The sequence below is a fragment of the Grus americana genome, chromosome 2 (genome assembly GCF_028858705.1).
Source record: "Grus americana isolate bGruAme1 chromosome 2, bGruAme1.mat, whole genome shotgun sequence".
NCBI classification, from domain to species: Eukaryota; Metazoa; Chordata; class Aves; order Gruiformes; family Gruidae; genus Grus; species Grus americana.
Window position 1 is genome coordinate 167,204,754 of NC_072853.1, and position 26,943 is coordinate 167,231,696.

General features: G+C 45.8%; 2 protein-coding genes across 3 annotated transcripts in view; one reads left to right on the forward strand and one right to left on the reverse strand.

Moving 5' to 3' along the window:
- The window catches only part of ALS2CL (ALS2 C-terminal like), a 47,031-nt gene extending 41,222 nt beyond the window's left edge, over positions 1-5,809 (reverse strand). The window contains exon 1 of one of the 2 annotated variants that reach the window (XM_054814128.1): positions 5,712-5,809. In XM_054814128.1, coding sequence (XP_054670103.1) covers positions 5,712-5,714 — 3 coding nt within the window. In that variant the 5' untranslated portion in view covers positions 5,715-5,809. Of the gene's footprint in view, positions 1-2,073; positions 2,093-5,711 lie in introns of those variants that run through there. The other variant, XM_054814131.1, reaches the window with a different exon arrangement.
- Positions 5,810-10,288: 4,479 nt separating this feature from the next.
- Positions 10,289-26,943, forward strand: part of TMIE (transmembrane inner ear) — a 36,073-nt gene continuing 19,418 nt past the window's right edge. Inside the window, exons 1-2 of the mRNA XM_054817332.1 lie at positions 10,289-10,387; positions 24,580-24,697. Coding sequence (XP_054673307.1) covers positions 10,289-10,387; positions 24,580-24,697 — 217 coding nt within the window. The remainder of the gene's footprint in view (positions 10,388-24,579; positions 24,698-26,943) is intronic.

Sequence of the window (26,943 nt, forward strand, 5' to 3'; positions counted from 1 at the left end):
ACTTGTTGGTTTCAAAACTTGCAGTGAAAAAAGTAGACCCAACATACTTTCAATTGTAAAAATGAAACAAATCAAGAATATACTGACAGGTCAAGCTTTTCTTTTTGAAAAGAAGAAAAAGAAAAGGCCTATGCCTGGAGTTTTATCAGCGCTAAGCTTCTTATAACAGTTTTCATTAAACACACACAGCGGTTTTCCATGGAAGTCTTTAGAAATCTTCCCTATCAGCTCTAGGTCTCTCTCCCATTATCTGACCAGATCGTTACTAATGAAATTGTTGCTGGCTATCTGCAGCCACAGATCTTAAACACAGAGCACATGATATCATTTCTAGCCAGGAGCTTAGGGGATGCTACTAGCATGCATTTGTCTACAGACAGCAATATCAGGTGGTTCAGGCTTTATATTTTGCTGTCCTGCTTGACCTGAGTTTTAAATCTTTTTTTCCTATGCTTGCACTCTGGGGAACACTGTTTAAAGCTATGCTTAGCACCGTCACTAGAAACATCTACTCAAGGGATCTTGAAATACCTCTAGAAATACCAAACTAGGTTTGATAAAAAAACCCCATGGTTTTAGCCATGAAAACAGAAAACTCCACCAAATCTCACCCCACTTTGTACCTCGTGAGAAAATTTCTCCTTTCATAGAATCATAGAATGGTTTGGGTTGGAAGGGACCATTAAAGATCATCTAGTCCAACCCCCCTGCCACAGGCAGGGACATCTTTTGCTAGATCGAGTTGCTCAAAGCCCCCATCCAACCTGACCTTGAACACTTCCAACGATGAGGGATCCCCAACTTCTCTGGGTAACCTGTTTCAATGTCTCACCACCCTCAAAATTTTCTCCAAATACAGCTTCCCTGAAACAAGTTGTCTTTTCCATCAAGGAGTTTTTGTTTTGGTTTGTTTTTTTTTTTTTAACCAAAGTACAGGTTTCTCTGCTGAAACTAAGTTCCGGGCAAATTCTCGAGTTCTGAGGCCAGTGATGCTGAGTCAGCTCTGTTGGCCAGCACATCTTTCTATCACCAGGGCAATACCACCCCATGTTACAAGAACCAACCATTCTGGAAATAGCTGCTTTATGACTCACTCAGTTACAAGAATATCCTTCACTATACCAGTGCCGATCTGGGATTGCTAAAGCATGCCCCAGAGCAGCAGCAAACAGCCTGCAGCCTCCCATTCCCACAGCAGCACTCAGTGAAACCTCAGCTCCTGCTTACCCCTGAGTAGAGGCTGTTTGAAGATGGGAGAAAAAGAAACTTTTCTTCCCCTCCCCCCAACAAAAGATAGTTCCTTCTAGCATAAATCCCAGTATCATAGAGCTTTCTTTTCCTTCCAAAAAGCTGTTTGAAAAATATCAGCGTCTTCATTTACCCCTCAAGACATCCCAAGAGTTTCAGACGCATGTCAGTGACAAGTAAAAGAGGACCAAGTTGGGAGATGGAGGAGGCAATGCAAATCTAAGATGGCACTAGGCCCATCATCCCAGCTAGCACCAACTTGATATTTCCACCGCCTTGCTACAGACATGCCACAGGACCATAGAATCCTAGAATGGTTTGGGTTGGAAGGGACCTTAAAGCCCATCTAGTTACAACCCCCCTGCCATGGGCAGGGACACCCTCCACTAGCCCAGGTTGCCCAAAGCCCCATCCAACCTGGCCTTGAACACTGCCAGGGACAGGGCCTCCACAGCAACCCGTTCTGGGCAACCTGTTCCCATGTCTCACCACCCTCACAGTAAAGAATTTTTTCCTCCTATCTAATCTAAATCAACTGTCCTTCAGCTTAAAGCCATTCCTCCTTGTCCTATCACTCCCTGCCCTTGTAAACAGTCCCTCTCCAGCTTTCTTGTAGGCCGTTTTAGGTACTGGAAGGCTGCAATAAGGTCTCCCCGGAGCCTTCTCTTCTCCAGACTGAACAACCCCAGCCATCCCAGGCTTTGGAAGGGAATAGGGCAATCATAGCTGCTTGGACCTTATTGGATCTGTTTTAGCCAGCTAAGGATCTGACACAGCACCCACCCCAGACAGGAGCAACAAGCTGGAGTACTCATATTCACTCACCCAGAGGACTCTACAGTAGAGACGGATGTCTGATCCCAGCACGTACTCTTTAACTCAGGTGCCTTGCAAGCCCAGAAGCACAGTATTTGTGCATGCCATTGGGAAACTATGCATGGAAACAGGAGCTAAGCGTGCAATTATTCATATCTCATGCAAAAGAAGTTTCACAACCTTCTTGATAATCAAACTTGTCCTGGTTCTTTTCACTGAGGCAACATAAGCCTTTTCCCTAAAGGGTAAGAGAGGCATGCAAGGCAGGAGTGATTAGAAAACAAGGAACAAGAAACTGGGATCAACAATGAGTACAGACATGTTTTCTACACCTGCGCAGCCATTCAGCAGTAAACCAGTATAGAAATCAAACACTTTTAGAAGTTGTCCAGACTGATGTCAGGATGCACGGAAGAATTCAGGTAACACACACTGCACACAGTCAGTGTCTGCGTCTGTATTCCTGTCCACGAGAGACAGAGATGGCAATCAGACAAGACCAGGGACTGCAACATAAGACTGGCCAGGAGCAGGACAGGCAGAGAATAAGTGTAAGTAGAAGAGTCATGGAAAAGTTAGTATCATGTACTCGACATCTTTCCTTATCATACTCATTTCCTTGTGTAGGAAAGCCCCATACAAAATTAAGAGACTGACTTTTCCTACAACCTCCCGTCTCAGTGTTTGCTAGTCAGAGATTTCAGATGCAAACTAAATGTCACAGTATTGATCCCACACAGGCTCTCAGCTTGGAGAGTCAAGAGTTAATCCTTGAAGTGTGCACAGTCTAGACATTTCAGCCTTAGTTGAGGAGCCAGATGACCTAAATACCATTTCCCTAGCTGTTTACATGACCTTTGGCAAGTCCACCCTACCTGTGCCCTCCTCTGTTAGACAACAGTTGGTCCTGGTACTGTCTCTAATTACATGTCCGTGCAGTGCCGGGTCTATGGCAGACTCAGTTCTTAGCACCAGCATTGCCAAAGGTCTACCACCAGCAGGGACTCACTACAACTTCTTTAACTGGTAGAAGTGCAAGGTAATCCAAAAGGCACTGACAAGACCCTGGACAGACAGTAGCTTTTGGCTGATGGCCTTCAAGTAGCACCTGGTTCTCTTTAGAGAAAGGAAGAGCTGGAAAAGGACAAAAATCAAAACAGGAGCACACTGGCCATCAGCATAAGGGACAAAACATTGGTCCTGATCCAAGGACCAAAACGTATCCAAGAGTAACATGTCTCCTTGCGCCTGTTAGTCAAGCTGTACCAGTTCCTTAGCTCGTTGGACAAACTCCAGCTGCAACGAGGTGGTGCTGAAACCATGCATCGTGAGCTGCACCAACTGGTCCCATCATCCCCCTGTCCCACAATGACAGGAAGATTAGGCTGCCAAGGCAGGAAAACTAGATGGTCATGGTTGGGATGGTCATTGTTTCAAGGTGTGCCCCCTTCGTGTGACTTGTGGTACTTGCTTCTACCCTGAGGGCCGAGGAGCCAATCGGGATGCCCATCCATCTGGCCATAGTGCCCTCCAAAGGTCAGGTGTTACATCGCTCTCAGAATTTTGGAAAGCCCGGATGGTTTACTGACATCTTGGGAAGATACCAGGCACCTCTCCAATCACACCCAGCCCCGCATCATATCCAAAGACACAGGCTCACTTGGAACACCGTACCACATGGCGTTACACCGCTAATGTGCTTACTGCTCAGCAAAGCAATTCTAATTCTTACTCCACAAAACAAAACAGATAAAAATACCAGTCCTTCGAGCAGCTACCTTCAACATTGACAGCCGGCCAGGCCAAGAGAGGCATAGGGACTGTATTGGAGGATTACTTTTCTGTAACAACACACACAGAAACAAGGAAGCCTTTTTTAAATAAAGGCATGATGGCCACTTAGTTACGAGACTGAAACATGACTCACGGTTCCAAACTATTTATTGCTCTGTGGTAGCTTGTCTGACTAAAGGCCTTGCTAAAGACAAAAACAAACACTAGCCTCTGGCAGTCAGTCCTAATTCCATAGGAGCTGCTACACATGCAGATATTTAAAAAAAAAAACACCAAACAAAAAAAACCCAACCCAGACCAAAAAAATCCCACTTTCCTATGTCAGCACCAAGCTGGAATCTTTCAGCTCAGAACAGCTTCTTCCTCTCTGCAAAGTTATCTGAAGCCATGAGCCTTTCCATAGTTAGTTGGATGGATAAGTTTCCAGAAAACTGTGCAATAATACCAAAGTATTGTATTGCTCTCTCATTGTAGCAGAATGATTACAACTCTTCAGGCTCTGAAAATGACGTGAAAATATGCCTAAGTTGGAGCAGAGAAGTGGTACCAGTGAGATAAGCAAGTACTTAATTGCACAAGTCTTTTGGGCTGTGGAACAGCCCAGCTGGGGAACAGCACAGAGGTCTATGGTGACTTTTAGCAGGCCTCTTCCAAATGCTCTGAGCAGGGTGGCACAACCCCAGCTGCAATGCTGGGGCCTTCTTCCCACTCCTTGGCAAACTATGTCAGATGCATATAGTCGGTAGATTAGAGGAATCTGATAGCCAGAGGCTTCTGGCACGTGGAGACATGAAAGTGGAGCAAGGGTGCAGAGCTACAGAGAGACTTACTGAAGGAGGATGGAGGGCAGAAAGCAACTGGATTTTCTTTCTTAATGCATGAGACATTTTTGTGGCCAAGACCAGTCCCCCCCATCACCCAGATGGGTTTTATGGGTATCTCCTGAGAAACCCACCATTTGATTTGAGGGCTGCGAAGGGCTTTCCTCAAACACAGGCAGCATGGGAGATGATGATGAGGGCCAGCCAGCACATGAGCAACTCTGAAGAGCGGAGCAAGTCTTGACCCAGTCCTCCCCCATTCCTATCCCTCCCAGTTCCCAAATCCTCCACTCAGATAGCAGCAGAGACCAGACAGCCCATCAGCAACCCACCTTTGCTGTAAGAGCAATGACGAGCCACTACAACACTGTCCCTGGAGACAGAGAAAACCAGATTACCTTCCTTCTGCTGCCACATGAGATCGGTGGCCCTCTCCATGCTTTTGATTGACCTTCCCATGGCACCACGTTGGCCGTATCCAACCTCTCCCTGCAGCGGCTAAATGGGGACAGCAAGGCCCCGTCCCACTGGGCTGGAAGCCACCTGCAACCACGAGGCAAGTCAGCTACGTAACAAGTCCAACCGCCTGGAGATATGGTGCCGGAGAAACAAAGACACCTTGTCCCTCAGCGTTGCGGTGAATCACACCATTATATCCAGCTCCTGTGGCACATGCCCTACCAGCACCGGAAGGGATTTGGTGAATGTTTGCCTCGATGCAACTAGGAAATGAGCAGCATTCCTGTTTTATGGAGGCAGCAACGGTAGGGTTTTTCTGAACTCACACTGTCTCGCGTCTTAAGCATGGATGCATCCTTTCCTAACCCTACAAGCTACCCAAGCAATAAACTTTGGAAAGAGACACTGTCATGCACTGAACGTCACCCCATTTCCAAAGCTGTAACCCCCTGATCATGGTGCAGAGCCAAATCTTTTGCAATAGGACCACAATCTCCCACAAGACCACTTCAGCAGCAGTTTGGTAGCATCTCCCAGCACCCAAACACCACCTGAGCAACAAGCCCATCTTACCATGAGTTGAGCTGTCAGCCAGGATGTGTAGCCATGTGAATGGAAAGAGGAGCTGGTGGTGAAAGCTGCCTGCTCTAACTGTTCGGCTGCTTTATTTACTCAACTTTAAGGGGAGGAGAAAAAAAAAAAAAATAGGGGGGGGAAATCAAGGAAGTAATGTTCCTCTCCCAAGGTGCACTGCAAAACATTCTTGGTAGACATGGAAACCCCTGGCAGGCTGCCATCGCTTGGCCAGTCTCCACGTAAACGTTTCAGCAAGCAACTCAATACTTGAATGGCTTTTAGAGAATTTAAAGGGAAATGGCAGCCGCAGACGGGCGATGCAGCTGCCGCTCCCCGTGGGCAAGCGTTAGGGGTGTTCCTGGGGTTGCCTTCAGCTCTGCGGGGAAGCTTGTCGTGCTTCTGCGGTGCACGGGGCAGGCAAGTTATAACTGAGACGGCCGACAACAAATGCAACCTCTGCACTTCTACAAAGGAGGTTTCCTGGCCACAGCCTGCAGGGACTGAGGGCAACCTTCAAATACCTAAAGGGGAGCTGCGAAGATGAAGGGGAAAACGTTTCACGATGCTCTGGGGATTAAACTTCAGCTAAAGGCATTTAAGATCATCTATTCCTCCCTTCTCCTGGCTTCTCCCCTCTCCCGGCTCCCAGCTCTCCTCCCCTGCCCTGGGGCTGCCTCCTCTTTGCTCATGGTTTGGCCGAAAAGCGATGGGGAACCGAGAGCCTGGTCTCCCTGGAGAGCAAGGAAGCACGTGGGCTTTGGACCTCACTGCTATGGGGGAAGAGCAAGGACAGCAGAGAAGGCCTGGAACTGATTGCTGGAGGGCATGGGGGCTCGGGGGGTGGTGGGACAGAAATGGTCCCACACTTGGGCAGCAGGGAAACCCTCCACCTTCCCCTAAATTCCTTCTTCCCACTCATTTGGGAACACGCATTCTGCATGGTGAAGGGGCATTTCCCTCCAAATGCTGTAATCCTGCACAGTGCCCATCACCGTGGCCTCAAGGTGCTCCGAAGCACATGGAGGAAAGGAGTCAACGTGCACCCAGTAGAATGAGCAGCATAACTGAGCTGTGGTGTGCACGAAAGCTACCCACTGGTCCAGTCTCAGATTTCCACCACCAGCGCCTGCAAACAGTTTTGCGACACACAAGCGAGCGCAAGCACACATGGGACGCACAACTTCTCTCTTCGGGAGCCTTCTCACGAAAGACGCTTGCATTAGAAATCTCTGTTAAGAAATCCCAGCTACTTGGCAGATACTGACAGTGACAAAACAAGGAGACTCACTTCCCCGCTCTCTTCTTACGTGCTCACTGCATTTCCAGGGAGACCAGACCCGGAGTCCCCCACGGCTCTTCGTCCATTTGCCCATCATCCCAAATGCAGGCAGATAGCGAGGAAGCCCCAGGATGGGGGGAGAAGATGAGCCAGGCAAGAACCGCATCCCCTTTCAGTGGTCTGACCCCCGGGGCTCTTGCTGTGAACTCACACGGTTCAGGACCATGACATTCTCCCAAGCGGCGACGTCGTGCCTTTGTGTAGCAGCAACGTCAGCGCCGCGGTGACTGGCGAGGTGACATGTTTAGCAAGAGCCACGTTTCATTTGTTTCCCAAGAGGATGCAAAAGGCACGAGCTATAAATAGGAAGCTGACAAGTTGAACAGCACCTATGGTTTCACTAAGAGATTGGTGGTCATCCGCTAACCGGTGAGTACATAACAGCATGTGTAATGTGGGCTATGAGTAACCTTATCCGGTGAGGGGTCACTGCTGGTAGGGCTGTATATGGGAAAACACAACTAATTCCCCTCTCTCTGCAAAGCCCACTTCCTCACTGTTGCTAAATTCAGAAGTTTTGCAATACTTTTTTTTTTTTTTTTCCCCTCTCTACAAAATGTGTAGCTTGAGGGGTCAGGTCACCAAATTAAAAGTAGGTGCTTGCATCTAAAGAGTTTGTTTGTCCTCCTTGTCATAAAAGAAGAACAAAAATAAACAACAAGAACAACAACAAAATAAAACACAAACCACAAAAAAAAAAAACCAAACACCTCTGAAAGCTCAAAGGAATCAAAGGGCAACATGAAATCTTATAATTTAAAATCCCAGCAAGAGATTCTGCTCTGACCTACACCAGGTATTTTCAAATTGTCCCAAGGAAAGAAGCTGAAACAAAGTTAGGAAGTGCTGAAAGGTCTGGAGTCTGCAGGAATCCACATTTTTTCCCCGTGAAAACTAAGGGAGGCACTCCGCTTCAGTGACCCATATATAGAATAAGAAATCTGGAGGTTGGAAAAAAAAGATCAGGTTGGTTTGTGCTATTTTTGCATAGCTCTTGGCACGAATGTTTTCCAGCAGTGGTTTGATGCCACAGCAGGCCTGGTTTGTGAGCACACAGAGAAGAGAGAGCTCCCCATCAGCTACAGAAAAGTCACAGTCTAACTTACTCAGTGCATTTAAAAAAAAAAAAAATATGAAAAAAAAAAAAACCCAAAAACCCCCAAAACCCCATACCTCTTGAGAACCCGCAAATAAAAGGATGGGAGCTGTGCTGAACTCCCAGCTCACGGGCAAGGCACTAATAATAAACCGCACTCTGGAAATAGCAACCCAGAGGCTCAGTGCCTGCGTTTGACCCTGTGCATTTCCACAGACGACTCTTTAACAGGCTCGTACTAGTGCTTGGACAACGTTTTCTAAAAGGAAGCCGTCCCATAAGCAGCAGGACCGGCAGCCCAGTTTGCCGCGGATTCACGCCCCGTGGTTGCAGTCGCTGGTGTCTAGGAAGGTGCAGGCACAAAGCAAAGCTCCCCACGGCTCGGCTGGTCGTAGCATCTCTACCCAGCATGGATCCTCTGGTGTCTGGCTTACATACTGTCCTTCTTCCCTCCCTGGGCAATACAAACAATTTAACTTTTTACCCAATGGCATAATTTTTTTTAAATGAAATGCATAGAAATTCAGTATCTCCCAGATCTTTATCCTTTGGCTGATTTCAGCTGAATTAAAACCACCACAGAGTTTTACAAGTCCAGAAGAGGGAAGGTAGGGTGAAGGCAGGAGGAGAGCAGCAAGCAAAGTATCATGTCCAAAAGCCCATTTTGCTAAGAAATCAAGGTGGAAAACATCAAAACCATCTCAATGAACCACTGCTCACGATCTGAGAGCCCCAGACTGGATTTTCACTGGGGAAAGAAGGACCAAGCTGCGCAAGATGCACAATTCCCCGCCTCGATGCTGCCACCGTCTGTTGTCTGCTGACGCGACCTCATAACACAGCATCCTGCGTTCCCTTTCCACCGCACCCAATTCTTAGACCAACGTTCTGAGCAGACAGCTTCCCACCTTCTCGTGCCTGGGAACGCAGCAGCTAACAGTCACCGCGTTAAGTCTGCGGCGAGCACGAACGCGGCAGAGAATCGCACGGCTGCTTTTCATCCGAAGCAACGCACGTGATGGCATCATTCCACCCTCCTCTAATCTTCGCAATCAGTAATGCAAACCTGAAAGCTGGCCTGTCTATTTGAGCTTGTAAAATAATGATTTTCTGTGGAGCCTTTTTTCCCTGAAATTATGTTTATGTCTCCAAAAGTTCTAGAACACAGTAGCAGAAGTGACTAGATCCTCCTGGATCTCATTGCTTCTTTACTTGCCTAAAATCCCAGGCTTCTCCCAGTAAAGAATACTACAAGAAATTATGAGCATGGCAGAATATAGTAAACCCAGTTCATCCAGCCACTCTCCTCCTGACTCTCTTTTTGACTCCGTGGCCAAAGGTTTTTGCTCCTTGGTGGAAGGACAGTCCAGCTGAGAGTCCCATGCTCCCTCAAGCTGTGCTTTCCCTACCCATCTGATTCAGATAATTTTCTTGAGCCCCTCGAGCAGAGCTGAGCTGGAGACAGTGGCCCTGCAGTTGTAGCTTCTACAACCTGCCGTGCGCACGCTCTTCCCAGGTGCATTCAGCTCAAGTCCGGGTGAAGTTGCAGACTGTAGCAACGCATCCACAAGATCCGTCAGGGATGAAAGATGCTTTTAAAATCCCAAGATGTCAAATACTCATCTCTAGTAACACTGGGCTCTGCTAGCATAAGATGCTGATGATGCATCAGCTTGGCTTACAGCCCTTTTTCATTAGAGGAAGAGAATTCTCTCAACAGGCCAGGAGAAAAACAAGAACAAGAGAGCTGGAATCAGTCAGGCAGCTGTTTAAAAAAAAAAAAAAAAAAAAGGAGGGGAAAAAAAAAGCAAACCAGGGTCTTAATGAGTGAATCGCCGCCTTCTGGGGGAGCAGTGAGAGCTCTGAACGCTACTTTGCTCCCTGCATCCCCCCCTTCACGAAGCCCAGCTTGAGGAGCAGCAGAGTGCTCTGTAAGCGACACCAGCCTAATTAATTAATGACTCCCCGGCGTCAGCTCTGTGACTGCTGGGTTAGAAAGGAAGGCAGTAAAGAAGGGCCAGGACAGCACGCGACTGCTTCTGGTAATTGCTGAACGCTGCTGAGAGCTGGCTGGGTTATCCATAACCTCCCCTGCTTTGGGCTACAGCGCAGAAGTCAGAGATATACTGGGGAGAGAAGATGGCGTGGGACCCACCCTTGCAGCATCCTCTCTCCTGGGTGAGATCTTCCTCCTTCTTCTTGTCCTGCTCGAGAGCTGCCATGGCACAGTTAATCGAGGTAAGGAGCAACTTGCTTTACAGACCGGGGTGGGGGGGGTCAGGGGCGTCCAGAAATCATGGGGTTTTTTTTTTTCCATGCATGTTTACCCAAGGAGGACAGGTAGGGCAGACAGCAGGGAATTTAAGGTGGCTCCAAGGAGTTAGAGGCTTTTTTGGGAGATGCTTGTTGCTTTCTGAGGGCCCAGCACTAGAAAGAAGGCGCTTTTAAAATGCCAGTAGTCGCTGCTGAGGACAGTCAGCACTTAAGGGCTGCTCTAAGCCCCAAAGAGGGCTCGACACGGTGCAATGGGCTGAAGTCACAGCACGGCGTTTTCTAACCCAACACTGTGTGTCCAACAAGTGCCCCACAGGAGAGGCTCGGGGAAAGAAGAGAAGGACCAGGATGACCCAGGTGATTCTGTCCCTGGATGTGCCTGCCCAAGTTAAAATGTTTGGGCTGCATTTTTCATCTTCTGCCTTCCCTCATTTCCTCTAGTTCAGCAAAAAACATTAACTTTTGAGGTGATGTTCCTCACCCACAGCTCAGTTTCAGAGCTTTCCCCTGAGGATGACTACGTGCTTCCATGGCCTCAGGTCCCTACAGCAAGGCTGGGATGAACCAGGAGGGAAGAGCAGCTTCACAGGACTGCACCCTGGCAGCAGTTATTGCCAGCAGGATTCTCACTTCTGAAACTATCTAGAAGGACAGCCCCCCAGAGTTACAGCTGCTAAAAATTTGGCAGCCCAACCATTTTCAACCTCTCCATCGCTTTTTCTAAGGTCTGAGCCACATTAGGGGCAGCTGTTGTGTTGGTCCGGGGTCGGAGCCCCAGAGCCGCGGTGCCAACAAACAGCGCGTTCTTGCGGCAGCGCTTGCTTTGCTCAGATTTCTGGGCTTAGATAAACTGCTTGGGAAAAATGCATCTGTGCAGGTGTAGCTGTGTTACGGGCTCTGATGGGCTAGCATAAGAAAATATTTTTTTCCAGCATTTTAAAACTTTGCATCCCTGGCTGCCCTGCCCCTCACCTGGCCTTGCACCAAGCCAGGTCCGATCTCCGCAGTCTTTGGTCTGCGGATTTTAGCAGTTCATCACCAACACGTCAGAGACAGTGACAACCATGCTGAGTTCATATCCCCACCCCCGAAGTCCTTCTTCTGCCCCGACCCTCTGGTTGTCTCATTTTAAAGTTACTTAATTCAAGATTTTCAAATGGGTCTACCAATCCATCCTGTCTGACCACAATATAACACCCCCAGCAAGGCAAAGAGGAACTTCAACCTCCTTTACAAACTCATATGCTCTTTGCTGTAGACATTTTTCACATTTTTCCAAGTTGTTGAGCCTACAGCAGCTCTCAAGGTGACAAGCGAGGCAGAACTTTCTCTTACAGTGCACATTTCACAAAGCACGCTTCGCTGAAGCCAGGGCAACGTGCAGACACAGCATCCACCCCACCGGGAAGACATTCCCTTTCGTTATGTTTCACAGATGCACACTTTACGGGAACTGTCCTCATGCCAAAGCAAAACAAAGATAAATGGAAAAAACTATGAAAATTGTTATAAACAGGTGTAATTTTATGGTCTGCTTTACTTATACCAGACTTTCTTGAAAACTTGCCTACTACTTATAGCACGTCAGAAGGAGCAAATCTCATCTGGAAACATAAGCTGCATGGCAGGTTAACTACCAGTTACCCAAAAATGAGATTAGAAGAACAGTCAGTTTCTGTATTTCTAAAAGCAGATGAATTACAGGCTGCTCTGAAGCTCTGCAAGGACTTTTTACTTCAAATAATTATACAATGTAGTTATCCTGAATAATTCAATTTATGCTAAGCCAGCCCACCTAAGCAAATAGAGAGAAGGTCAAAGGGGCTGGACGTCAGAGCATTTCAGTGAGCTCAAAAAAACCCAACAACCCCAATCCAAAAAAAAAACAAACCCCACCACGCCATAAAAATACCCCACGCACAGTAAAGAGAAGTAAAGAAACAAGAAGATGCTTTTGTTTAATGGTGTTCAAGTGTTTTCAAATGTGCAGATTCATGTGCACTTTCCACTTGGGAGCGAAGAGGCAGTAAAAGCCTCTGAATATCGAATCTAATTGCATTGACAAAAAGCTTTCCTCTATCATAGGCCTTTCGGAAGAATTCTCAGTCCCTCAGGATGAAAATTAACTCTCCAAGGATTAGCAAGCTACCCTGGCACCGGCTAAATTTGGCAGTAGCTCCCTGGGCTGCCATGCACGCTGCCCCGTTCAGTGCACCAGGAGCCGCCCTCCTGGGAGGTGCGTTGCAGAGAGACCTCCTGCACTTCACCCGGAGCTGCGGGCTCTTCCCCAGGAGTCCCTTGCTCAAGTTCAACTGTAGTTTGTACAGCTTTCTGAAGATACGCACCCGTGTAGCTCTACGTAGGCACCCCTTGGTGCCTCCATATCCTCACCTTTAAAATGCGTTCACGTGCTCAGACATTAGCAGGTGCTGGATAAACACCTAGAAGAATGGGAAAAGGCTCTTTTCCAGCATCACACCAATGCTCTAGCACCAAGACTGAAGAACAAGACAGCATGGCTTTGGCTCCCCCCCCCTTTGCACAGGACTGCTCAGACAATGCGTTCAGCTCCCATAAATTAATGCCCATTACATGAACTGCATATGGCACTGGCCCATTACTTAGCTTTCCACCTTCCCCATAATTTCTCCAAGAGCCTCAGCTGGGACAAAATACGCATTTCAAGAAGCAGGCAGCTTGCACAGGGAAGGAGGGGTGAGGGGATAGCACAGTTCATACTGCTGCTGCTGTTGCCCATCAGACCTTTGACAAATTAGGGAAGGAGGAACATCGATATTTCCAGTGCCTCTAGAACAGAAATTTCCTCTTATAAAGGCCAATATAAACCCCATCATTTCTTAGATTCAGCTCTTTTTTTGGCCAGGGCTGAAAAATTAGCACCATAATATGACTACTTTGTAATCGGCTTAAGGAACAGTCTGCTCTGCAGCATAACAGGAAAAACATCAGGACTTTGCTTTGGGAAAGCAAAGGGAAATCTCTGCTTATTTGAACAACTTTATTGATACTAAGGATTGATGAACCAGCTGGAATAGACCATATTGTCCCAGTCATACCCATATGATTCATTATTGAGTTCCTTATTGATATAATTGTCTTGTCATTCCTTTCCCAAGGCTTTTCTCAGCCCTTATTTGATTTACCTGGGTATTCTGCTTTGCTAAAAACTTTGCTGTCTATCTGCAGGTACCTGAAGGAGGGAATCAGGCTAGACAAAAACAAATGTAAAAAATAAATAGTAGTCTGAAAACTAGACCTTTGCAATCCCCACTGTTTTACAGGAGAGGTCCACTCTGGTTTGGCAGAGTTTAGGTCCATCAGTCTCATGGTTTATCACAGGGTGATCCAGCCCCAGATGTAGTGCTTTCCTCATGGAAAAAAACAATCAATCAGGATAATGTACATCAGGTCAGCTCTTAAAAGACTTGGACCACGTGTGAATTTGGACCCTGGGAGGGGAAGGCATATCAGGTGTTTGGGATGTAGCATATGGTTTAGTCAATGATCCCATTATTGAGTCAATTCTGCATCTGTCAGACCTTTATTACGTACTTGGTTTCTGGATTGGAGTTTGGAGCTTCCTGTTCAGGAGATTAAACTCTCTCCTAGCAAGTCACATAAAAAACACTCTTCAGAAGCTCTATCAGACCAGAAAAAGGTGCCCCTTCTCCCTACCAAGATAGGAATTAAAATAAAGTTGCTTCTGGTCTCCCATCAATTCTAGTTTGGATTCCTTGGAAAAGCTGCACCACAGACTCGAGAGTAGGTAAGGAAAAAAAAAACCCCACAAAAAACCCACTTAATCTTTTTTACTAGTTATGAGTAGTTTCAGTGGAGCAAAGGCAGGCCCTAATGTAGTAGGGTAAGAAGATCACTGCAAGATAAATTGAAGGCCATTTAAAAAAAAAGGGGGGGGGTGTTAATTAAAGGCTTTCAGATGTTTTCCAAGACCTTCCTCTTTCAAATTGCCATATAGGCAAGTGATATATTTGATACACGGGGTGTTGAGTTCAGTTTATACTACACTTAGCTGTATATTGCTGGGCTCAAGGGACAGTAACCCTCATTTGTAGCCTCCGAGTGAATGTGATGGATGTGATGCTGTATGCAATAATCTAAAAATGCTCATGTGTGATTGTAGTTTAAATGAAGGCAGGTAAAATTACTGAGCAGTTATAGTGGGCTCCTGAGGTTGATTTTCCATGTGGATGCATAGATTTAACTCAATAGCTGACAATAAAAAGAACAAACAAGAAAATAATAGTTGAGGAGGATATACACAAACAACACACGTGATGATTTGAGAGATGAGTGTTAGCTTTAAGAATCGCATCTTTAAGGAAGATACCAGTATTTTGGATCAGCTCAATTCAAAATATTATAGAAAATTATAAAAGTAATTTTCTGGAAAATTACTTGTCATAGTCTGTCTGAGGAGACAGGCTCAAGAGAGAGGGACAGAGACTATAAAGGGTACAAAGTCACTGGACCCTCCCAGACCCAAATCCACATAAACATTAAGGAAGAACTCAGACATGCTCTCAGACCATTTTGGTTATTTGCAGAAATATTGCATCTATAACTAAATTTGTCTCTGCTAATAAACAGCTATCCTAAATGCTACAGCTATGCTAAGGAGGCTGTTGTCGGACTGCTGCTGTTCTCAGATTAGAAGAGGCATCAGGGTTCAATCCGAAACTGCCGTTCATGGGACCATGAACTGGTCCAGGTATGAAAAAATAATGAGGTTCCCATTGGGAACTAGGGAGGCTGGAGGTCCGAGACCACAAGAGGGGTCCTTTGGCCAGCCCAGGAGGAGCCCTGGCACAAGCAAGCCTCACGGCCAGGGCAACAGGTATATCTACACCATAATTGAACACTACTAGATTTATCAGCTGTCACACTTAAATTCAGTCATTATCATCAGTCTTTTTTTCCTAAATACATAATCCTACTCTATTGGCCCCTGACCTATGAAGCCACAGATCAGTTATCATTATGTTGCATCTCGACCCTGCCAGGGTTTCCTTACCACTGCAGAGGATTTTGATGGGCTCACTAAGTGCGAGGTCAGATTGTCCATCTCCTCCTTGTTACTTGGAAGGAAGGGTAGAGAGTGCTCAGTCCTCCCAAACCATCTGTGGCCTTTAGATATGTGCAATCAAATGCAATTAGGAATAAACATTGTTAGTTTTTCAAAGCCCAGCCATGCTGCAGGCAAAGCAGCAACACCAGTCAAGCCTAATTAGAAGGGGCATTTTAAAAAAAAGACGTTGAAGAGCATTGCCTTTTACAGTTTTTCTTCTCTGCTGCTTAATGAAGCAAATAAAACTCCTGACTCCAGCAGCTGTCTCCTTTTCCACTGGGGATGATACCTCTGCTTCCACCACCACCACTACTGATAGTTTCTGCCTGCCTGAAATGAATCAGAAACAAAGCAATCATGATTTTTTTTTTTCCTTTTAGTTAGGAGAACCAGTGTCAAACTGTTCTGACCTAAATATGCAACTTGCCTGGAAATGATTTAATGTTTTGAGGTTTAGTAGATGTTTTACAGCCCTGAGTGTCCGATGTCAGTTCGGATCCGGCTCCTTAAGGAGTAGTTTTTCCTTCTCCCAGCCCTTGCTGGGCACTTAGAGAAGCCGCAGAGGTGATGCCTGCACACAACGCAGAGATCCTTTCTTCAGCACAACTCTGAGACACACTGGGATGGGGAAGACATGCCTGGGCTCCACCACACCTGAGGACATGGTTTGGGTGCCAAGTCTTTGGCGTAGTCCAGTCTTCACTGAAAGCAGCCAGGGGAACCTGTCGTGGTGGGTAATAAAGCAGAAGAGAGGCCAGGGTATCGTGGACATGGTCCAGTCTTCTCTCCTACTTTAGATCCCCCTTTCCTTCCATGAAAACGGCTTTACAGTCATTGGAAAACCAAAGCATGGGGCAATAATGATCCACCAGGTCTTGTTCCAGCTCCTGCCAGGGAGCCAGTTGATTCCTAGGACATCCCAAAATCCCCTTGTCTCTTCCTTGCTGCTACTCCCAGACATCAAGTAAAGAATTGGATGTTACCTGCTCTAAATTGGGCACCTAGAAACTGGACACTCAAATCTGAGCTGGTCACTGTAGGGTCAGATAATAATCACTGAAGAGAAATAATAATTTATTCATCAGATCTAGGTAAGTTTCTTCAATGGGATGAATAGCCCTATGTAAGTGTCACTTTCAGTCATAAATAACCTCAGAACAAATAGCTTAGGCTTAATTACTTGTACCACCCACTTTTAAGCACCTAAGTAAGGGCATTTTCTTTAGAGGGAGAGATTTACCCTGAAGGTTAAGGCACAAAAATATGTGCCTACGATATTGGAATCAACAAGTGACCTGGGTGCCTCAGCTTCCATGGGAGATGTAGTCAACGCAATCACAGGCTAAGGAGCTGTTCCACTGTCCCGCAAGAGACACTCCAATCAACAGTCCGTCTTTGGTCTCAATATTCATTAATGGTAGTGGCTGGCAGGTGGTTTCACTTCCCTAAACATAGCAATCTAATCTTATTTTAGGCACTGTGCTGTACTCTGCCTGTTTTCCAGCTGCTCCTCCAGAGAGTGCAGGTCTTCCATAAACATTACATGGAATATTTACCAAGACCTACATCATCGTCTCCTTTACATTTAAATTTAGTAGCCTAAACTAAGCCATAAGTTTCTCTTTGATATAACATGGTTATACACTCTTTCACCCCAGAGCCTCCTTGTTATTCTTTTCTGCTCAATTCTTTTTCCTCCTGGAGCCCTTACTTTTTCATATTCCTGTAGAGTGCCCAGACAACTAAGTGGTCACAATGTTGTAGTGAGGCTAACCTCAGGTGCATTTGCATCATTTTCTTTGATATTTTCTCACCTGCTTGCCTCCATAAGACCTTCCCTGTTAAATTATCTGAGTGTTGCTAATGCTGCTTCTTGCCTGCAATTTCCATGTTCCTAACATCATCTTCATCTGAGGATGACTCCTCTGAAGCCTGATATCTCTTGCAGAAGTCTTCTTTACTGCCTCCAGTCTTCCTGAGTCTTGTTTAGTGCAACTGTTTTGCATAGATAAATTAATGCTGTTAGTCTTCATCCCAAATGTAACCTCTTCATCCCTCTGTCCATCTTCCACTTCTGGACCACACTGGTGGCCAACGGCACAAGTTCAAGAACGAGTGTTTTGGGGTTTTTTCCTCCCTCAGGGCTCTGTAAGAATTGCATTGTCCCAGTTTCATCTCTGCTGCATTTCACCTCCTTACATCTTTTCCTTTTGTCCCCGATCCAATCATTCTGTTATCTTGACATTTATTGCCAAGCACAAATCGGTAACTCCAAATCTTGACATTTATTCCCACGCACAAATCAACAGCTCCAAATCTTGATGTTTATTGCCAAGCACAAATCAGCAGTTCAAATTTCTGGAAGCTACGAAGAATTACTTTAAGATGTTTGTTTTTCCCCGCTGTACGTGTCATCTCCAAATGCTAAGAGGACCAGATGTGGGCCAGCGTTGCATCTTTCAACCCCCTTAAGAGTTTGGACACCTTGTCTGGTCAGCATGTGCAGTAATGCAAACTTAGACATCTGCCACTGTGTGCCAGTGCACACACACAAGCAGGTGCCATAGATCAGTTTATATGTGATAATTTGCTTATCTGTGGTAGCTTGGCCATTACACTGCAGTAATTGCACCGTATATTCCAGCCCTGGCTTTCAACAGTGACTCTAAGAATATGAAGAAAAGTTACAGTGATTAAACCAAAGTATCTACATGAATGGTCATGACTCTGCAGCATTCGTGCTTCATGCTTTTTCCCTTTGCAGTTTTGTCTTAAATATGCAATATATTTTGCTACTTTATGTACTGGTTCACATCAAGAGCTTTTGTGAAACCAAGAGAAGTGGCGGAGATCTTTGACCTTGTTGTTTCTTCCCTCCAGGGCAAGTTCAGCTCTGTTTAAGGTTACGCTGTTCCTCATCCACAACTTTGTCCAGAACTGTCCATAAACTGATAACAAGGGCTCTAATCACTGGCCTTCCTGCTACTGATGGTAAGCAGATGCTTCTACAGTAATCCAGAGTCTCAGGCTGTCCTACTGAGGCACACAACTGCTGTAGTACCTGATATGTCAGCACATCCCTTACCTTTCTGTCTATTTACATCTTCCCCATCTTTTTACTAGTCCAAGAGTCTGTTCATCATTCCTTCATGACTTAGACTGGAGAACATTTAAACATCAAAATAATGCCTACTACACGTTCCATCTCTGTAAAGGTTTCTACGGCAGCAGTTAGAGGAGGATTCCATAATCCATCCCAGAGCTATTGATCCATGCTGGGATCATGAGAATATTTTTTAATTGCTCAGCTACTCTACTCTGTGCTGGGAATATTACTTCTGTTGAACAAGGATGATGCATCAAGGGCTTTGAGATTCCCGGAGAAAAGAGAGTAATACTGGAAGGTTCAGCAGGCAAAAGCAGCAAGTATCTCTGGTCCCACAGCTCTGTGTGTGCTGTAGAAAACCAGTACCATCACTGGTATGATGTAGCCATGGAGCTACATCAAGCCATGGAGCTGAAGGTGGGTGCTTCTTCCCTCACCTTCAGCTCTGCAATTTGCCTTTTTTTTTTTTTTTTTTACTTTATTTTATTCTGGATTCTTTGAGGACATTATATTTATGATTATTGCTAATACAACCTGCTGAAGGTCACCAGGTCTGGTGCATGAGATATACACTGTGGCTGATCATGAGACAGGAAACCAGGTTACACAATCCACGAGGGGTTGCTCTCTACAGCTGTAGATGGGGAACATACCCAGAAGCATGCATCTCTTCAGATCAGACCCTCATGAGAAAACACACTTCTTCGATGTAGAGTAACGCTACAGCCTCTGTCTTGTCTTGGGACTCTTTGGGACCAGCTATGCTGAGTGTCCCACTATAGCCAAGAAAGCATGGAGCATTGTGTTGCTGTGTGCAACACTGGCCTGCAAGCGCCACAGCGAGGCAGATGGAAGGAAGGACCACTGGCAATGTGCAAGGCTCAGTACAAGGCAGTACCTCCAGAGCTGCAGCTCCCTCCCTGCACTATCATTAGGTCCTTTGGGGACTTGCTCCTGAGATAGTCTCAAGCAATAGCTACAGTCAGCCTTAAACCTCCAGCCATCTACAGAGCTAACCCTTCACCTCTGCTCCCATCTGGTATAACCTTGGCAGGACTAACACCAACCATGTCCCTGTTTGTCCCTTTTTCCCTTCTTGATGCACTCTTAAGATTTACCCAGACATGCAGAGTTCTAGCAGAAGCCCCACAATTTCCTTTTCTCACCAGTTTTCCTCTATCTGGCTCCCTTTCCTAGTTGTCCCTCAGAGACAAGTCTGGAAGAAAAGACCCATCCTTTGGAGAGCTGAGCTTCACAAAATGGCAAAATCATGCCAACTACTGCAACTGAAGCGTGTCCTATGAATCAGATTGAGGCTACCCTAGAGGTTAACTCCAGGATCAGCAGTAAGGAAAGCTGAATCCAAGGCAGGAAGTAAAGTTAGATCTCTGGGGTCAGCACTTCTAATTAGACAAAATTTTCTGAACCCAGAGCAGGTTCAGATCAGTGCCTAATCACTCTCCAGGGCTGCTGTCTACCACAGCTTCTTCAATTTCTTTTATTTATTGCTGGATGCTTCATAAGGAATCCTACAGTTGAAGGGGGAGATCTTTCAGTGCCAAGTATCTCAGATTCCTACCTCTTTGATTGTCCCAGATGCCTCTACAAGACCACACCACTCTGGCCAGACTTTCTGTCTCCTTTAGTTCACGTGTAATAATTCTGGATCTTGAGCACCAGATGCCCCATGGCCAGTCCCCCCTGCGCTATGGGAGAAGGACGGCTGTCACAGAGGTGTGACCGGGTGGTGCTGAGTAGCCAAGACAGCTTGGAAGAGACAACAACCCTATTCACCACAGATGGATTCTGAATAGGATGCCCCGGGAGAAAAAGCACTCCAGACATGGCAGGAAGCATCCTTCATTAGGAAGAGACTAAATTATGGTTTGTATCGCACAAATAGGCAAGTAATTGGAGAGCAGCTCCAGTTCACCCTGTGGTATCCATTACAGCTGTGTTTTAACAGCACTTTCATGGACTGAGAAGGGAAGGGCACTGCAAGGAATCAGATGTGCCCGTTTAGGAGATTTTTTTTATTTTATTTTTTTTTTTTTTAGAAACAAAGTGTTTTCAGCTTCTATGGAAAGGCTACTGCCAATTCAGATCAGATCCTACGTTCAGATATAAGGCAATGAAGGTGTTTTGCTAACAGCCCTTCTGAAATGTCACGAGGTTGTAACCCTAAGATTTGCTGCACCACAACACATCATAATGTGAAGTTCATTAGAAATGAGCAGTTGTTAATCTCTGATTTTCCAAGCCATAAACCAAGAGAATAAGTGCTGCTTGTTGGTATGTATGACCCTACTATATCATCACTGCACTGGGACCACAGGAGTCGGTCTAGACAGCCTGTCTCACTAGTAACATTTGTCCTTTTAACACACCTGTGAAAAACACGTTCAACCCCATTTCAGAGATGAGGAACTGAAGCACTCAAGAACTAAGGACTGACTCTGCAATGAGATTTAGGTTCCTCATTTGTCCAACATTTAGCTGCTATGGAGTCCATCAGGACCTTGTCCCATTTCCATCTAAATGGTCACTCCAGAGAAGTTTCTTCTACCAAAGGCAGGTATCTGTAGGGCTGTTTGCCCCAGAAACTCCCATAGATGTTGAAGATCTACTTGATAGTCAGTGGAGCTGAGGTTGCAATTCACCTCATCTGAAGTACTAGCCGAATCACCGCTAAACAGCATAAGGAAAGCTCCTATCACCACCTTCGCAAGATAAGGCTCTCATGACTACTATTCCATTTTTTTCATCTGTTTTCTCATTCCACTTCACTCCTAGAGCCTTTTCAGGAGCTGGAAATTAGAGTGCTGTTCATGTTGCGTTGGACACACTCCCCTCTTTACCCAAGTCCCTTCTCTTTTTATAGAAATGCCCTAAACAGGATATTATCACATCTTTTCTCACCTTTGATACAGCACAAGCCACAGAATTTAATTATAAGACCTCCTTGTTAGCCTGAATAACTTAACTTGATTAAGATGTGCTTTCCTGCATGACAACTAGGCTTAACGCAACATCTACAAGACAATTTAAGAGCAGGTTTCTTTAGTCAAATTTGTCATTAGTGACTCAAAATATGGAGGCAATACTGCTTAGAAAAGGTACTATTTATGAATGAAGAAAAACACCAGAACTTTCTCAGTTCTTTTTTTTTTACATTTCATTTTAATTCATTACCGTTTCAAGACTTTTGTTTAATGGAGAACACCACTAAAAAATTGACTTCCCTCAAAAAAAATACAAATTGAAAGAAAAAGTACACTTACAGCTAGGAAAAGTCCACTTAATTGTAAAAATAAAGATATTTTCAAGGAATGGAGGCGTTTGGTATCATGCCTCCTACTTAAATTATTTTCCAGATCACAATATACCTATATATGTATATATGCATGAAAGTTCAAAAGGAGCCTGCAAGCTACAGCGTAAAAAGAAATGAAACAGCACCACCTTGCCAGCAGGCAGTCTCGTGGTTTATTCATGTGAAGGCAAAAATGAGAGAAGCCAGGACCTTCCTCCTGGACTCATAACACGACTGGGTTGTCTCCACACATTTAACATGTTCTCAAGTAATAGCAAGGGCTCTCAGCAAATACAGGTTACCTAAATTCTTCATTGCAAACAGCTGTTTGTTCATTACTGTTAGTTTTACATATATATATAAAACAGAAATAGGATCCCTGGTCTAGGCTTTAATCTCGATTCCTTGATGCTGTCCATGTTGTTAGATCTCCCTACGGTATATTCTCCTTTTTCCTATGAATCTCTCATACTGCTGGAGCTGTGAGAACCAGAGCTCTGGTTACAGACCTGGAGCCTCTAGCCCAGAATGACCCATTTTAAACCATTTTTCCTTGTGTTTCATGAAATCTGACATCTGTGCTTTCTGGCATTGGCTTTATGGTGTTAAAGCAATGTGATTGAATGCCCAGAACTTAGATGCAACCCGAACAGCCATCCCAAATCCATCTTTGCTGTTTTGACAGCTAGAGAACATGTTGTGAGGGAATTACTTCCTGCACATTGTATTACCCTTCAAGCGTTCATCAACTCCCCGTTCCCCAGTAATAATGGCATTTAAATCAAGTGTTCTTTCTCAACTTGTAGATGAGCTCCAGTATCTGTCCCTGTATCAAATCCACATGGCATTTCCCTTCAGATTAGCTCAAAGCAAAAGTAGGGAAGCAGCAATGTTCCTCTGCTGCGAGTGGGGAAACTGAGGCACTGGGTGCTCATACGACATGAGGCAGACAGTGCAAGATGTAAATATGAGATTTCCTGATTTTGTTTCATGCCTATGGATGATGAAGTCACTGCTGTGAAATTGCTATGAAGTCTAGTGCCATTTGAGATGTCCTACAGTATCTGACATGAGTACAGGAGCTGGCACATATGACACAGCGCAAGACCCGTGCCTTGCTGGCTGGGCAGATGGAGGATACTCCACACCACCTCAGACAGGACTAGATGCCTCTATTTAAGAGGTTGAATCCTACCCCCATTCACATCTTTAATGCCAAAGAGCTATGAAACACCACCACAGAACTGCAGATTACTCAAGCTTCCGAGTCCTCCTCCCCTCCAGAGCAGCATTCCCTGTTTAGAAAGGGGCCTTAAGACAACATTGGAGTGCAGATGTTCAGAGCAGCTATAGCGGGGCTGATGCAGAGCAGACAAGTTATCTGGTCCCATCCTGCACTGCTCCTTCAGGCAGCGGGGTAGCTGTAGGCTGTGGCAGTTAATATGCAGTTAAAGAAGTTGGGAACCAAGCGTACACCATGCTCCAAGCTCTCCTCTTAGGCCCTATGAGGTCTGAGCAGAGAAAGAGAGACCCATGTGGGGTCAGGAGGGGAACGTGCACCAAGAAGGGGAATGGACGCAACAGCTTTCAGCACCAAAACCCTAGCCTGAGCCAGGGAAGCAGCTGCATCATTCTTCTGGCAGGTCTTACAGCATAGTGTAAAGAGAAAAATAGAAAGAAACAACCAAATGCAAAGGTCAGCATCAAGTGCTATCTCGCACACAATAAATTCTGTCCTATTTGATTTGGCAGTTCTTCTGCAGTGTTTCTCCAGGGTTCAGAAGAAAGGCAGAAATTACTCTCCAGGCACGCAGAGCATCCTCCTCCCGGTGGCTGAGCTTCTGCGGCCAACTCTGAGATAGCGCAACAAGGGCTGACCCCATCCCATGGGAGCTGCTTTAAGCCAAGGCTGTAGCATTTGCCCCCATGCCTGAACTACAGCCTTGCCCATGCCTGGCCACGGGCTCCGCTGACCCTTGAGCTTGCCCCATCACTATGGGGGTGTCTGGTGACCTGGGTGCTCTCTGCTCATCCTGGCTACCACCCTGGGCTTGCCCTGCTCCTCTTGTTTGGGCATGGTGGGATGGAGTCTTGCTGGTGGGACCCCTGCCCTGCTGTTTGTGTGGTCCCCTCAGCTCCCCATCTTTACAGAGCAGCTGGCTCTCATTGCACCCCGATGTTTAGCTCTTATCCTCCTTCGCTTCTTATCTAGCCCTAGCAGAGCGGGTACCACCGCAATGCAACCTGTGAAGAAGTCTTTTCAAAAAAGAAAAGAAGCCATGTTGTACCTTGCAGTTGAGTCTTAAACATATCTTTTAAAGATAGGAATGTGAAACATAAGAAATTTCCTCCTGACCCCAGGAGATGGATTCTTTAGAAAAAGCCAGGAAAAAGATTTGGTTTGTAGTCATGAAAATTTGCAATACTTCAGATCAATTTCAAAGTGGAAAAAGCTTTAGACACAAGCTTTTTAGTTAAGTCTCTATTCCTCAAAGATTTCCAAATTGTTGGGGGCAAGTAAACTAGGGTCCACCATCTCCTGTGCTATTGACATCTTTCTGACTGTTTTAGGGACCCTTGCAAATCTTAAACCACATTTCTCTTTTTTCCCCTCCCTCCCTTTTTCCCAGGCCACCACAGAACCCCCGAAAAAGAAACCGGACCCTGTAACTTCAGAGACGGTGGTGATCTGGGGGCTGCGCCTCTGGCAGGTGATTGGTATCTTTGCCATCTTTGTCCTGGCAGTCAGTAAGTCGTAATTCTCTGCCTTGCACCAACCACAGCACCACCCCAAGTAGGACCTGTTCCTGGAGGACTACAGACCAAATGGCCATGGAGGTTGCAGTCTGAGGCTTTTTGGTCTCTGGCATCACAGGGGTACACACTGAGGGGTTTTTGCAACAGGGAGAGGCAGGTGGGGTCTTTGAAGGAACCACTTTGATGGGCCACCATAGCTTCCATCTTGCAATGTACTGATCAACAGGTCCTAGCTGGTGGCATCGCAGAGAAGAGATGCTGTAGGGCTGTGCCACAGCTGGGACTGTGTTCAGCTGCAGTACCACATTCAGGCCAAATGCATGTAACAGCCATGGTCCTGCCCTGTGCACAACCATACAAACTATACATGACCTCCTATGGTGCTGTCCCACATGCTGTGATAAGAAGCCTCAAGAGGTCTACAGTCACAGCCAGATCTGGCGTTAAGGTCCCTAACTCCTATTCCAGATGCCAATGCTTTCAACTTGATTTTAATCAAGGCTTTCAGGACTTAAAATCCTCCTTTTTTTGGACCCAGACACTAGGAAGCCACTGGCTCAGACCTGATAACTGCAGTGGGATGGGATCAGCCACTGTCCCAGCGCACTTTGAGGGTCTATCTGGGTATGGCCAATTCTCCACTTGGGTGTTTTCATCCAGCTTCATACGCTTGCAGCTCGCTCTCTGGGAAGAGCGTAAGTCAGCTTCACACTGCATTGCAAACAACTGTTATGAGCTTCCTTACAAGAATATCACTTAGACACTATCATAACCCCATCAACATTCAAAGGAAGGATCTTCCGCTCTCTCCTTGAGCCAACTATAACTTCATACAAAAAATATAGATCAGTCTGAGTCAAACATGATAAATCCATTTCTGTCCAATCATCTTGGTTTTTTCTTCTAACAAATGAAGTTGCACTCACTCATCTACAATTCTCTTGAACCTCCTCTTTTTCCTGTTAGGGACAGCCGAGCAGAGGGACAGAGCCTGTCCCCAGTCCCTGAAGGTAAATCTCATCAACTCAGAGATCACCTCAAATCCTTACCCAGTCCAGTAAGAACATTATCCAGCTATATAGATATATCTAAATCTTCTAGGAATTTTTAAATCATTCTCTTCTCATTCTGGCTTGTGGCCCTAATTGTTTGTTTAAATTAATTTTATAAGTGGAGCAACGAAGCATTTTAAAGCAACCGAAGGAAGGTCTTGAGTACCTTAGCTTTCTGCATCCCTTCTGCTCTCATTCCTCATCAGTGACGAGCCCTCTCCAAAACAGGGCAGCCACATGCAAGCTCCTGGCAAGGAACAGCCACAGGCGATGCCAACCCTGACCTACAAGCATCCCTTGTTTAGAACACGGGTTTTCTGGGCCAGGTCTAAAAACACAGTATTGCATGCAACTGATTTTTAGTGTTCCCTGTTACTTTTTAATTTGCTGCTAAAACTCCATCTAGACGTAGCCCTAATCTAATCAAAGGGCACAGCAGTCTGTGTGTTGCTGATATTGGGGGAATCAAGTCGCTCGTTCTCTCCACAGCCTCCTCTTTGGCTGCTGTGGGTAGCCTGTATCAGTCCTTTTCCCCGATAGCCTTCCTGTTACGGTCCCATGCTGTTTAAATGAGACATTCACATTTTCAAAGCGAGTACAAGCATTTTGCTCTGTTTTCTTTTCCCCTCGTTGCCCTTTCTGGGCAAACACCACACCCTACACCCAAAGTCTGGGGGATAACAACTCCTACAACTTGCCTGCTCTCAAGCAGTGAAGCTTATGCTAACTAACTCATCACATGCCACAACACCCTTTGCAAACAATCACAAGAAACTCCACAGAGCAAAGTAAACGTGGGCAAGTTTTTAACCCTAGTGACTCCATACACCATGCGAAATAGGCATCAAAATTAACAGCAAGAGCTTTAGAATGCAAGTAGGCTGGTGAAGGGGTTTATTTTGCTGGGTTTTCTTCTTGGTTCGGGGGGCATCAAATTGTAAAGAAATTTTCACCCCGTAGATCTGAGTGTTTTGTTGCTTGTTAGAAATTGTCTCTGGCATTACCAGGTTATTTAGGGTTAGAAGCATGGAAAGTCTGCTGTGCTGGCAAATCAACACATCAGATGGTGCACCACTTGCAGAAAAAAAAAATAAGGGTTTTTTGATTACCTAAAAATATCAGTAGCAAGAAGCAAACACCCGTGAAAATTTACTTATCAAGCGACAGCCCAGAAATGAAATGTAC